At 40.8% G+C, this 14,576-nt stretch overlaps 1 protein-coding gene across 3 annotated transcripts in view; it reads right to left on the reverse strand.

The window, feature by feature from the left end:
* cadps2 (Ca++-dependent secretion activator 2) overlaps positions 1-14,576 on the reverse strand; it is a 102,963-nt gene that overhangs the window by 30,206 nt on the left and 58,181 nt on the right. For all 3 annotated transcript variants that reach the window (XM_076264374.1, XM_076264363.1, XM_076264383.1), the window contains exons 13-17: positions 13,876-14,063; positions 7,597-7,698; positions 7,003-7,066; positions 5,252-5,375; positions 4,283-4,383 (exon numbers count right to left, since the gene is read on the reverse strand). In XM_076264374.1, coding sequence (XP_076120489.1) covers positions 4,283-4,383; positions 5,252-5,375; positions 7,003-7,066; positions 7,597-7,698; positions 13,876-14,063 — 579 coding nt within the window. The remainder of the gene's footprint in view (positions 1-4,282; positions 4,384-5,251; positions 5,376-7,002; positions 7,067-7,596; positions 7,699-13,875; positions 14,064-14,576) is intronic.

A 14,576-nucleotide genomic window follows, 5' to 3' on the forward strand; every position in this document is an offset into this window, starting at 1 on the left:
GTGTGTGTGTGTGTGTGTGTGAAATTATGTACTTGACACCCTTTTAATTACTTCAAAATCTCACTAATCAATGCTACCATGTTTAAATGATTTATCCATTTAAATGCTTGCAAGTCTGTCCTCTTTTAAGCAACATCATTGAAATATGCAATAACCCAGGAAAAGGCGGTTTGACATTGACATTCTTGGACTGATAGTGGAATCCAAACGAATTGCTAAAGGTACAAAGCGGATGAAAGGACATTGTGGGCATGTGTCTGCTGTCAATCTCCTGGGAGTGGAGCAGTTAGTACTCTTTTGGATGGAGAGCAAATCCAGCTGAATTCATCTGCAGTCTGCCAATTGAGGCCAACACCTCAGTAGAGGCTGCCATGTGCATTGTGGGCACTGCTACAAAGATGCAAGATTCTTCTGTCATTTTTTTACCCACATTCTTGAATGTGTGCAGCAATAGCTGCCACCTTAACTGAGCATGTAAGGGTAGTAAATGCTCCCTTTTCTCCATTCTCTCTCTATTTTTTCCCCTCTCACTTGGCCTGTCTTTAAGGAGTGTGCGACGTGTGTTGTGGACAAAAAAGTGCAATCAGCCCGCGCAGTAGCTGGACTGCAGCGGCAGAGGGAAGAATGGCGTGGAAAACTGAAGGGTACTATTGTGCACGACTGTATGTGTGTGTTTCTATGCGTGTGTGTTTGAGCATCTCTTTAAAAGGGGTGGGGGGTGGAAGACATCCTTGACTGACTATTCATTCCCTGGTTGGCTTTAGGGACACTTGGCAGAGATGTGTTCAAAGTGCTTTCAGACTTGAACACCATCAGATTCCTCCTGTTGCTTCTGTTATACCAATACCAATCTTTCTTCTTTCTTTATGGCATTCAATCCGAAACACAGCAGTCGTCGGGCTCTACAGCGAACGCAAGACCTCACTGCTTAACCAAGACTAACCAACTGTAGACAGAAGACAGGATGCAGATCAAAGCTGTCAGAGATTATTTTTGCCATTTCTGTCATATTTGATTAATTATTCATTCCTATTTATTTGTTATCATTTACTATATGCAAATGTGCACATTTGTGGAAGCAGACTGAAGCAGATGCTGGCTACTTATTGACTTCACACCTAGAAGCCATTCAGGGGGGAGACCCTGGAGCAGTTGCATACACACAGTGATAGCTGCACACAGTGATGGCTCCTGAATTATTATGTGGTTTTGTTGCTGGACGAGAAAGCAGTCCTTGTACCAAAAAAATGGTACCAAAGTTATGTACCTGAAAACATTACTTCTTTTTGAGACATAGGCGAGTGGAGAGTGGCGAGTGGTACATATGCTGACAATAGATTTAAATGACCCATGATGCTTTAACATCATATCATCAGCTGAGAATTAACATGGTCCAAGAGCTGAAAATGTAGAATCAAATAACCAAAATTCGATGAAAATTATTTTCACGTAATTTTATATTATTTATCTACATAATATAATATTTCTTATTTTACACCAAATCATATTATTTTATTTGTGGACATGTCAGATAGACCTTGCTAATCAGTTTGAGCGGCCGGCCTCTTCAGAGCTATTTAGTAGACATTATGAGTGAACACTGCAGCTAGAGTGGTACAGAGTGAACTTATGGTCACACAAGGCTTTCTTACCTCTCTTCCCTGGGATGTGAAGGCACAAGACAAAAAGACAAACAAAGTAAGCGAACATTGCATATAATGCATCTATACCCCCCCCCACACACACACACACATAATTCCTTGTGTTTTATGTATCCTCTTGAATACACACACAGTCACAAATACACAGAAATACAGCGGGGAAAATAAGTATTGAACACGTCAAATTTTTTTTCAGTAAGTATATTTCCAGTAAGGCTATTTGCATGAAATTAGTATTAACTCAGATAATCCACCCATATAAAAAAATCCAAATATTAAAGTCCATAGGTAGAGTTATGTGTAATAAAGTGGAATGACACAGGAAAAAAGTATTGAACAAGCCTGCTGAAATTTCTTAAATTTAAATCTTAAATAAAAAGCCTTTATTCGTAATGACAGCTTCAAGGCATTTCCTGTATGACGAAACTAATCAGTCAGAGTATTCTGGTGTCAGTTTGGCCCATTCTTTTAGACAGATAGTCCTTTAATATTGAAGATTTCAGGGGTCCCTCTTGTGAATCCTGATCTTTAGTTAACTTCCAAAACTGTTCAATTGAATTGAAGTCAGGACCTTGATTTCCTCTGAAACCAATTGAGAGTTTCCTTTGCTGAATGGTTTGGATCATTGTCCTGCTGGAAGGTCTAGCCATGTCTCATCCTCATCATCCTGGTGGATGTAAAGATTCTTCCAGAACAAAATGACTCCATTCATAATTCCTTCAACTGTATGAAGTCTGCTAGTACCATGAGATGAAAAACAGCCCCACACCATGATGCCACCACCTCCAAACCTCACTGTTGGTAGGGTATTTTTAGGGTTATGCACAGTGCCATTTCTCCTCCAAATATGGTGTGTAGTATGACATCCGAAAAGTTCAATTTTGCTCTTGCCTGACCAGAATACATTCTCTCAGTATTTCATAGGATTGTTCAAATGTTGTGTAGCAAACTTTCAACGAGCTTTGACATGTTTTTCTTCAGCAATAGAGTCATGCGGGATGAGTGTGCATAGAGGCCATGGCGGTGGAGTGCATTACCTATAATTTTCTCTGTAACAATTGTACCTGCTGCCTCCAAATCTTTCTGGAGCTTTCTCAGAGTGGTCCTTGGCTCTTGGGCTACTCTTCTGACTATCCTTCTGACTTCCTGGTCAGAAATCTTGCAAGGATATCCTGTGCATGGCCAGTTGATGATGCAGTGATGTTCCTTCCACTTGCAGATAATGGCTCCAATACTGCTTGCTGGATGATTCTGAAGTTTTAAAGTGCATCTGTAACCAGTTCCATTGATATGTTTTGGTCATGGGAGAGCTCTTTGCTTTTACCCATCATGAAATGTTTCTTGTGTGACACCTTGGTAACAAACAACCTTTTTATAGCCCACCAGTATGTACTAACCCAGTTTATATCAATTTGCACAGATAGGAGGGATAATTTCTCTAACTACTTATAGATTCCAGTTTGTTCCTTGCCATTCCTTGCCTTTGTGTACTGCTTTTTCTTAGCGTGTTCAATACTCCCCTGTGCCATTCCACTTTTTTTACTCATAACACTACTTTAAGACATTAATGTTTGGATTTTTATATATGTGTGGATTATCTAAGTTAATACTAATGTCCGTTGAAAATTTCATGCAATAGCCTCACTGGAAGTATACTTACTGAAAAAATGTTTGACATGTTCAATACTTATTTCCCCCGCTGTACATACATATTCAACATGCTAACCAAAAAGGAATATTTTACTATCCGCTAATGAACACTAAACCAAATGTACTGCATGTGTAGATGCTAGAATCTCTTCCAACTGCTCCTGGGAAAAATAGTTACCCCATTCTCGAGGAACAGATGTCATAAGCCATGCTTCCAGTTAAGCAAACTAGTGTGACGCTAACAGTGGGCTCTGTCTTGACACCTGTGATTGATCAGTTTTTAACGGCGTTGGCTGAGCTGCCATGAGTGAGTATGGGCTGTGGGTGTTGCTGTCTGTGGTTACAATGTGCGCGCTTCTCAGATCTCAGTCACTGTGGAAACAGCTGTCACGGTGATGGCAGGATGGAAAAGGACAGTGCGACAGTAAGTGATCATAGGGAGTCCTTCCTCAAATGATCATGCAATACCTTGTGGAGTTTGTGGGTGCCAGCATACGTTCAGAGAGAAAAAAAAAACACCCCACCTATCAGTGGCTTACCAACATATGGTCGAACATATGCTGCAGGAAAGAAACTTGCAGAGGTAGAGTACTGATATCCTTGAATTGTTTCAAGATATATTAGATATAAGACTAGGTCAAAGTAAAACAGGAAAAGCCAAAGGGTAGAAAAAAAAACAAGTGGTGTTTTTATTAGTGACATTTCTCCTCCTGACCCATCCATGACTGCTTTTGAATCAGCAGTGTTCTGAAAAGGCTAGTGCTGCGCTGGGCAGTGTGTGCGGCCACGAGGCCGAGCCCTACCTCAGAGTGGCACGAGGCCGAGCCCTACCTCAGAGTGGCACGAGGCCGAGCCCTACCTCAGAGTGGCACGAGGCCGAGCCCTACCTCAGAGTGGCACGAGGCCGAGCCCTACCTCAGAGTGGCACGAGGCCGAGCCCTACCTCAGAGTGGCACGAGGCCGAGCCCTACCTCAGAGTGGTGCTCGTCATTCTGCAGCAGGACGTCCATGCAAAGCTCTCCCAGTCTCATCATGTCCTCCAGACGCTTCTCAGGGGGGGCTGGTGAGGTTGCTGTCCCACGCACGCGCGCACACACACACACACCCGCACACACACACACACACACACCCGCACACACACACACACACACACACACACACATACACACACACATTAAAGGAAACCTGAAAACCATGTGGCATCTGAGACATGTGTCATAATACTACATTATACTGATACTAATCTGGCTGAGAAGGAAGCAGATATTGTTTGGAGATATCAGTTGAAGACATTGTGATAAAAGGAGGCAGAAGAAGAGGTGGAAAATGGCTATATCTGGACTTGGATTAGATTTTGGTAAATGACACATTTGAAACAATTACAATACAGTATTTTAAAGTTGTGTTAATGAAATACTGCAAAATAAATGCATGTGGTAAAATCTTCATTAAATCTGATTAGCTACGTGCTTGGTGAAATTATCTGCTGCAAGTTAATTACATTTAACACATAGGTCTCAGCAGATGTATTAAATTGATGACAACCACTTCTCTCTCACACACACACAGGCAAGCACATAAGCGCACACACACACACACACACACACACACACACACACACACACACACACACACACACACACGCCATGAAATATATGATTATTGTTAAGAACATCAATTTTCTCTTATAAAAAATTTCTCAATTTTATACTTATTGTATATAATCTGGTGACTAAATGGAAATACTGTATGAACTAAACACAAGGAAAGGCACCGTCAAACTGACACTTTCCACGTCTCATATGGGCACATTCACATTTCTTACTTCCAAGTGAATTTCCTCTCATGGAAATTCCTGCAATTCTATTAATACTATTTTATGTACAAACATGACAATTCCTCTGGATGTAATAGGTTGAGGTAGCATAGTGTGGTCAAACCTTCGATCTGGGCATACTCGGTCAGCTGGGAGTAGTTGACGAGGGCCGCCTTCTCCAGGCACTTCTGCACCAGCTTCCTCATCTCGTCTGAAGGAACAGGAGTGTTGATGTCCTTCATTAGGACCTGGGAGAGACTGCAAGGTCAGCTCACGGCTTCTCATCACAGTGGAAGCCTCATTTAGAAACCAAACTATTTCATTGCTGTATGTGTCTGGATTCATTTTGACAGAATGCGAGATGACCTATTTTTGGGAAGCTAAACACCATGTTGTTGTGACAGTGTGTGTGATGTGGCAGCTGTGGCAGTGGTGTGAAGGCTGTGCAAGCTAATAGCCAGTCATTTGCTTGCACCACATTAATGCCACAGAAAAAAGGAAACATTTGTAGTGATACTGTTGACAACACAAAACACTGCCACCTTTTCTTCTTTTGTGTGGGATGTGTCTCAGTTTTTCTGTTAGAGGATGGAGCAAGCAAAGCTTTTCAACGGTAATGTTATATTTGCTTCTCATTAGTATTATTAGTTGTTGTCAGTTATGCTGAATATAGCACATGAGAAAATATATCTCCATATCTCTCCCGTCTCAAAATACTATACTTAGTGTTATTCTATTGACATAGTCTTATGAAGCCTTTTACCATAATGAAGCTGGCCTTACTTGAGTATAGGAATGCAAAATGGAAAGTAATTTCTTCATGACATATTCATGGGTTTCATCAGGTCCCTTTCCACAGGTGTATACAATCATGCACCTTGATTATGAATGCAGACTGCATGGTGCTTGATTAATACACCTGTGTAAAGGGACCTGATGAAACCCATGAATACTAAAATACTAAAACATATTATGAACCTGAAACTGACCAGATCTCAAGACAAAAACGGCTAACAGACAGTAGAAGTGCATTCACACCACATAGCGATGTTTTGCAGTGCAGCAGATTTCAAATGGATATGTGTACCAATGGTAATGGGTTTTGGAGGTTTTGGAGGTATTTAGCAGGCATTGTTAAGAAATAAGAATACAGTAGAGAGGAGTCTTTTCGACACGTAATTGAAAACAGATAATTTTGTAGGAGATGTTCATTGTGGTTCATTACATGAAATGGAACAATTAGATGTACTGTAAGCTGTGTAAAACAAGTCTCATTGGCTCATTGAGGTGGGCTTAAAATAGATAGAGATTCAAACTGGAAAGTGTGATAGATCTGAACCAAGGGGTCAGGTTTTGATGGAAAATCTTAGGCAGTGGCTAATTATGGCAATACATATGAGCAACATTTCTTATCTTAGCATTATGCAGTCTAGTCCTGTTGTTGCATTCCATTAGATGACTACAAAAGGAATAATGGAATTTTATGAACAATCTATGGAATAACTTTTAAAGTGGCTTTGGTAGGCTATGCTATTAGTAAAATCAATGTCTGGAATATTTCTAATTCAGAATGATCAGGGAAAATGATCAGCTTTCATCGGTTTTGCTGATTATTTGAGGCAAGTATATTTAGGCTTAGAAAACAGAGGCTGACAGTTAGTTTCCCTTCATAAAAGATCTTAATGATCCTTTTCTTATTTTGTATTTTTAAAAAAAAAACATTTTTACATTTTCATGCCTAATTGCATTTTGTAGAACTAGAAGCTGTGTTTAATCATTAATGCTCATGTGCTGTAGGTGAAAGAAATTACAAAAACAAAAATTGGAACAGAAGATTGCAATAAATGTAGTCATATCTTTTGAAAGAATACATACTCGTTCAAGCAAGGACAAAGTTGCTTTTAGTGCTCCTTCAGGTCGCCCAAAGGGGAAGCAATATCTAGGATCATATGGAGAGACAAATCCAAATATTATACCGTTGAAACTTTCATCAAAAAATAACAACAAGAGGTGTAACATGGCTTGGTCAATTGGTAAATTCGAGGAACATGAATATTTGTTCCAATAACTGACTGTCACTACTACCTTTGAGCATTTCCAATCCCACAGTGCCTCATGCAAAGCTCATTAATTAGAGCACAAACATGCAGTCACTCTGTGTGGATGCTTTAGCTAGTTGTTCAGCAGTAATCATGCAATGTTGGCCATGGTGAACCTGCAATGTCCAGAGCTTGTGACTCCCACCTCTTCATCCTTCTAAACTTTCTAACGGACAGAAAGTTAAATGTGGCTTACTGATGGTGCGCTCTCCCCTGGCCTCATGTGGACTGTCGGCCCAGACACCTACGTCTGTGCCGACAGTCCTCCCACCATCAGCCAAAGTCACCCCAACTCATGGACAACAAGGCCTTTGACAACATCTTTGTTTTTGCTCCACCACCAGGATAACACCTTTGATTCAAACTCTACCTGAAATGAACAATCTGGTTCTCCAGCAGAGTCTTCATTCTCCCCCTTATCTCTTCAAACTGTTCCTTCTCCTCCAGAGTCACTGTTCCCATACCATCTGGCCTGTCAGCAAGAGGAGGATTGAGATTAGTACTGATGTGAAATTCACATGTTTATTATTACCTTTCTGCTCCAGTGTGTTTTTGTAAATTGGTTGGTGGAAAATGTCTACAATTCTTTAAGCGATAGTGTTTGCACTTAATATACACATCTTGCCAAGCACTGAAAACATAAAACCATAATATGTCTTTCTCCTTCTAGCATTCTGTTTGTTTGGCAGAGGAAACTTTTTCAGAGCTGGAAAAGATATCATTACCGCAAAAGCACTTTACCATTTGGCCTTTTAAAGAAAATATTTTTTTCCAATCGAGTTCAAATTGTTGGATGAGCATTAGAGACCTTAAACTATATCAGATCTAAGTATTTTAAGAGGTGGAAAAATATGTTGGTGCTGACAAGCAATTATGAGACTTGACAAGAGTTTAGACAATGCAGATTTGTGTTGCTTTGTGTTTGTCCACTGAGCTTTCATTGAAATCCTCTCCACCTCCTCCTGCCTGGAGCTGAGAAACAGCCCCTCTCTTCAGCAGAACACTTGTAGGAGCAACTTGTAAACCCGTCTGTTCTTTCAGTTGGTCACTCCAGAAATCTTCCCTTTATTTTTAACAAGCACTAGCTAATCCCAAAAGAACACAAAAGAGGCTGAGAGGGAGGTTGTGTGTGTGTGTGTGTGTGTGTGTGAGTGTGTTTGAGAGAGAGAGAGAGAGAGAGAGAGAGGTGTGTGAGTGAGAGCTGAGAGAGAAAGAGAGATCATGCATATGTATGTAAGAGAAAAAGAAAGAAAGAAATGAATAGAGGTGAGAAAGGACATAGATAATTAAAGTCATATTCTGTGGATGTGGATCAATGTGTGTATGCTCTATTTGAATTATTTGTGTATTACTGAAATACCCATTCTGATTACTGCAGAACTTTGTGGTGATGGTGGTTTGAGAGTGTGTGTGTGTGTGTGTGTGTGTGTGTGTGTGTGTGTGTGTGTGTGTGTGTGTGTGTGCACGCGTGTTCTTTGCATATCCAAAAAGGCCTGAATTTGAACGAGGGCCACTATGGTGCTCGACAAGTAGACTAGTAGCCAAGCAGTCTAGTTTTTGTAATGTTGCATTGAAATAATCTACAGTCTATCACAAAGCTCTACATCTAAACTTGTAGGGCATACTGTATATATACATTTCTGTGATGAAGTGAAGGCTGGTGTTTTTTTCATTATTACTTATTTGACACTTTACTTGAAGTCTGGCTTTTAAATGATATGTACGTAGGCTAAAAAGATAAGTCAGTGCTGTTATTGCGCAGAAAATTATGCTACTTCCATTTCCTTTTTTTTTATTTTTAAACCTTTATTTTACCAGGAAGGTCCCATTGAGACACAATGTCTCTTCTGCCAGGGAGTCATTCTATCAAAATGTATATGGATATTTAACACACTGCCTGGCCTCACACACTCTAATATTTTGTTGGACCACCTTTAGCTTTGATTACGGCACGCATTCGCTTTGGCATCGTTTCCACAAGCTTCTGCAATGTCACAACATTTATTTCCGTCCAGTGTTGCACTAACTTTTCTCCATGATCTTGTGTTGATGACGGGAGATTCAGACCACTGCACAGTCTTCTCCAGCACATCCCAAAGATTCTCAATGGGGCTAAGGTCTGGACTCTGTGGTGGCCAATCCATGTGTGAAAATATTGTCTCATGCTCCCTGAACCACTCTTTCACAATTTGAGCCTGATGAATACTGGCATTGTCATCTTGGAATATGCCCGTGCCATCAGGGGAGAAATACTCCATTGATGGAATAACCTGGTCATTCAGTATGTTCAGGTAGTCAGCTGACCTCATTCTTTGGGCACATAACATTGCTGGACCTAGACCTGACCAACTGCTGCAACCCAAATAGGCTCTTACCTGTTTGCTTAGTTAAATCCAGATGGTGATCTTTTTTTTTTTTGGCCAGGCAGTGTATTTCCCCTTACATAAAATACATCACAAGAGAGCAAGCTACATATCCAGTACTCCAGAATGCACTAGTTATCACTTGGTCCCATGATCTGCCCAATCCATCTTATTCTATTATTTCTTGAGAGAGCTAAAACTTCATGCATACTCTTGCTACATCTCTTGCTGGTCAATTATGAGGAGTATTTCCTGATTGATTTGTTAGAATGCTGACACTTGGGCCCCTATCGTGCACCTGGCGCAAGGTGGCGCAAAGCGCGATCCAAAGCTTATTCTCATCTTACACTCAATAATGTGATGATTTTTCGCCAGGTGCTCCACTTTAATTAAACCTTGCACCTATAACGTCCTTTTTCTAAATGCCTTTTTAAAAAATCTGATACCGCATGGCGCAGTCCACCTCACCGTGATCACAGAATTCATAGTTTACCCACTTCTTATTTTACCACTACATCCCTGCTAACAAAATACCCATGCGCTGTTTGAAGTTGCGCTGACCGATGTCATTCTCATTGCTTTAAAGGATGTTATGCCCAAAAAACACCCATGACTGATTTAGAAACATAAGAAGAAGCTTTTTGCGCCAAGCACCTGACGTCTGACCACATAATCGTGAAAACTGTCCATGTAAACCCACTGACACCTTCTTATATAAATAATCATACAGTATGAAGAGGCCATTTCAAATAAAACTAATGAAGGCTAATAAAAGGCTAATAAAACAAACTTTTCGGGGCAGGATAAGTAATGTTTTAAAACAAATGCATAACCTGTTCCACTGAAATGATCATTTGATTTACTTCTCTATCAAGGGACTAGTAAAATTTACAACTGATCTTGACTATCTGAATAATCAATTAGATAAACCCTAGGTGAATTATTAGGCTAAAATTCATTTGACAGATTTTCATGGGTCTCAACATGTTCAAATACAGTTATTACAGTAACACTAGATCTATAGAATACATTTCCATCTAAGACCATTTTGACCACATGTTATGATGGTTATAATGGAAGTAACTGGTCAAACTAGTGAGAAGTTGCCCTGACATTGGTAAGGTTAGTCTTGTATTGTATCCTCCACCCTCCAGGTCCTTCCCTGCCTCACCTCTGCGCCAGGCTTTGGCCAGACTAGAGTGCAGTGCTGGGCCTCGAGGAGGCCGGCGATTCAAGAGGAGTGGAGTGGGGGGGTGCTCATGCTCGGCTGCATGTGTGGGAGTCTGCTGCGATGCGACAGCATGTTGGGGCTAAGCGCTTTGTCGCGGGGTAATGAAGCGAGCGCATTTGTGACAAGCTAAACGCTGACCCGCTGCCTAGCCGTTCACCAGGGGTTAGCCTGCTTAAGGAGGGGCCAGTTGTCATGGTGACGACAGCATCCTCAGCTCCTATATTGATGTAAATGGATTTCAAGTTAAGCAGTGTTAGAAAACAGTGGTAGCGTAGCTATTAGAGACTGTGGCTAACTGTGGCTAACTGCGGAACATTACCCTGGAGTAGTAGTAGCCTGCGTTCTCTCTGCTGAAGCAGGAGAAACAGTTGGACAGGAGCATGCTCTGAACACCTCTTTCAATTGGTGGGTTCAGCGACACAAGGTACCTGCATTGCTAACAGGTGCATAAAGTCAAGCATAATGCCATGGTGTATGTGTGTGCTTGGAATGTTTGTGAGTGTGTAGAAAAGTAAGTAAAATGCTAGAACCAGCCAGAGATGGATCTAATTATGTTAAAGAGTTCTTGAACAGACATTTCAGTGAGCATGTGTGTGTTTGACAGTGTTAGTTGGTGACGGAGTGATAGTGACTCCGGGGATGGTTGGCATGGGTGGGGTGGGGGGGCTGGGTGGAGGCAGAAGTAAAACGCTGCTGTCACATTGGGTGGCCATGCATGACGACCAGTCAGGAAACGGCTGGAATGGGAAGTGACAAGTGAGAAGGACCTGAGCCGGCGATTATGTCTTTTCTGTCACTCTCCACCAGGGCCAGACCATAAACAGAAAGCCACAGAGCTGGCACATTCGCCTGCCGGCACCTGTCAACCCACACCCACCTGTCCACACGGACAGAAGACACACCTGCACATTTCCACCATGGTCATCAAGCCTTACTGAATCCACACTAAACATGTCAGCAGACAGGAGCGCTCATCAAATCAAATGTGTCAAGCTTGTCTGGTATGATAGAGGCCTTTCAATCAAAAGCAGTTGCTCCAAAAGCATCAGAAAAGTTACAGACACACATTCCAAATCACCAATAGTAGTATGTTAAAAATATCTCTGTCAATCCAGTGTCAGTGCACCATAGATATGGACTTTCAGAAATGGGTTATACTGTAGAATGTGATCTCAATCCCCACCCCCAACACATATACAGTTCTCAAGTCAGCACCATATCTCCAATATAACTTATTTCACAAACCAATGTAAAGGACTATGATTGAATAATAGCTCATCTCTGCGCTAGCAGTGTGGTCTTCAATTCCCACACACAGAGCCCCTGCAGCCCCAACACAATCCCTGAATAGACATTAATTATTCAAATGACAGCTCGGACTGACAAAAAGCCAGTTCCAGTAATTTCCCTCATTTATACATGGTGATTAGCTGGAGAGGCTAATCATTACTGTCCCTAATTGGTTAAATTGGCCAACAAAAAGAGACTGCACATCCATGTGTATTTAACATGGAGCGAGTAAAATGGGGCTGATTTCCTTTAAGTGGACAACTAATGGTTTCAAGAGGACAATATACATGTGGGGCAGTGAGGACAAAACCAACAGGCAGACAAGCAGCACTGCTCACGCAGCTGATCCATGCACACATGCATGTAATCAAACACAAGAAACAGATTGCATTACATTTCATATTGACACACAAAATATTTGTAAGGGATAAAAAAAATGATTTAGCAAAAAATGTAATCATAGTGAATCCTGTCGTCAAATGTCATTGTGTATGTAGGCTAGAGATCATGGCTGCATTCAGTTTAAAGAAAACAATTAACAACTACAAGTGTGTGAAAAGTATTATTTATGGGTTTCACAGTATTTTTTATTTAACTAAATACTCCGCTAGCGCGTCGTGCCTAAAAACGCCCCTTAGCTGTTGTGAAATCAGTGTAACCTACGGCTTCTCGGGGCTTACTGCTTAAATCTAGCTCTCGAATTTGCCACATTAGCATTACTGTGTTGCTAAGTTACCAATATATAACATTTTGAAATGTAGAGTCTGAATTCTGCCATTCTAATATCTGAGTTCTTACATAGTGAACGCAATTGTTTTTTTCTAAACAGGACATAGTGAATGAGTGAGAGGTTGAGTGAGTGAGTGAGTGAATGGAAATCTAAATGTTAAAATGGATGAAATGGCACATGCCAACAGAACATATTGAGGGGTACACAGTTTTTTGTCAGCCTGTGGTAGGACAAAAAAGGCCATTTAACCTTTTTGAAGCTATGAAGATAACAATGGACTTTGCCTACTATGCCTTGCCGGGCTATCTATATCTATGTCTATCGTTACCCCACCCCACCCCAACACGCACACACACACACACAAGGAATAACACAATAATTGAACACATCGAGAAAGGGATGGATTGCCTGATCTGATTCTGATGTTAGCGGGTGTAACATAAGGAGATGAGGACTAAAGCGTGCAGCATTTCACACTAAGCCTTACATAGTGTGTAATTAGCCTTTAATTGCCTTTCATCTAACTGTGAGTTGCTAATTTAGCAGAAGAGCAGTCAGGCATGCTCTGACTCTGTGCTGAGTGAGCTGACAATATGGCTCACTCTCACAGAATGGCTGCCCATATCCCTTACTTTTGTGTTACACATGATCACTGTGCTAAACATTTTACCATTACATATTCAAATGTATGCCAATTTAAAATTTAATTTAGTCTGGTGAAATTAGCATGTATGAAAAAAGCAATGTTTTTTTTTGTCATGAAACAAGCAAGGACCAAGAATGCCAATCTAACCTGTATATCTATGAATTCTCTTAGTCATGCAGTGTTTATTGGTAAATATATTTAGTGGACTACAGCTGCGTGGAGTGACAGAGAACATAATGACAATGAATGTGATTTGATGTAGCTCCAATGCTCCAAACAAACGGATTCATGAGTCAGTCAAACTATCATTTATTTAGTGGTCTTTTCAGTTAGTCATGTTAGTCCTGTGGTCTTTTCAGTTAGTCAAGTTAGTCACGTGGTTCAAATACCTGTTTCCGTGCACATGGGAGGCACAGAAGGCATAGCTGTAGTGTAACAGGGTGGGATCCACCATGGCATTGTTCTCCATAAATTCCAGAAGGTCTTTCAGGTAGCAGATGTGGCGATGGCATCCCCGGACACCGTAGCGTGCACAATACTCATCCAACACAAACACCTGGCCTGGGCTGAACCATCCCTACAGGGAGAGGAGAAAAACACAGTCCAATTTAGACGTATTCCAAACTAAATATAGCATAGCCAAATATTTTAGTTGCAAAACCCCTGGCATGTCCACAAGTACATAATACTTAATAATAACAAATATGCACACTTTGAGCTGAGAACTATCATTATAAGTCTGCAACCTTCAATGAGTATGATGAAGGTAGAACCTCTTTCTGTGATTCATGATTGCAGAAAACAAGCAATTGAGCCCTGTGAGCTTCTAAAGACCATGCGTTACACTCAACACACTAGTGAAACCTAGCTAATGCAAACATGTTGACATGTAGATGCCTAACTTAAGACATCCCTAATATTTATTTTTCTTCTGAAATACAAAGCCATGCAGCTTGAAAACAGCAAAATCCTACTTAATCTGAAAAAAGCATACCATAACTTTACACTCTTAAGACAAGAAAAAAACACCAGTATCCCAAATAACAAAAAAAAAACATACAAGTCCAAGGTTAATCACAAACAATTAATT

This window comes from Alosa pseudoharengus, unplaced genomic scaffold (assembly GCF_046254945.1).
Source record: "Alosa pseudoharengus isolate Yale_2024_CS ecotype anadromous, Long Island Sound unplaced genomic scaffold, YU_APseudo_1.1 YU_APseudo_1.1_scf_10, whole genome shotgun sequence".
Taxonomy (NCBI): Eukaryota; Metazoa; Chordata; class Actinopteri; order Clupeiformes; family Clupeidae; genus Alosa; species Alosa pseudoharengus.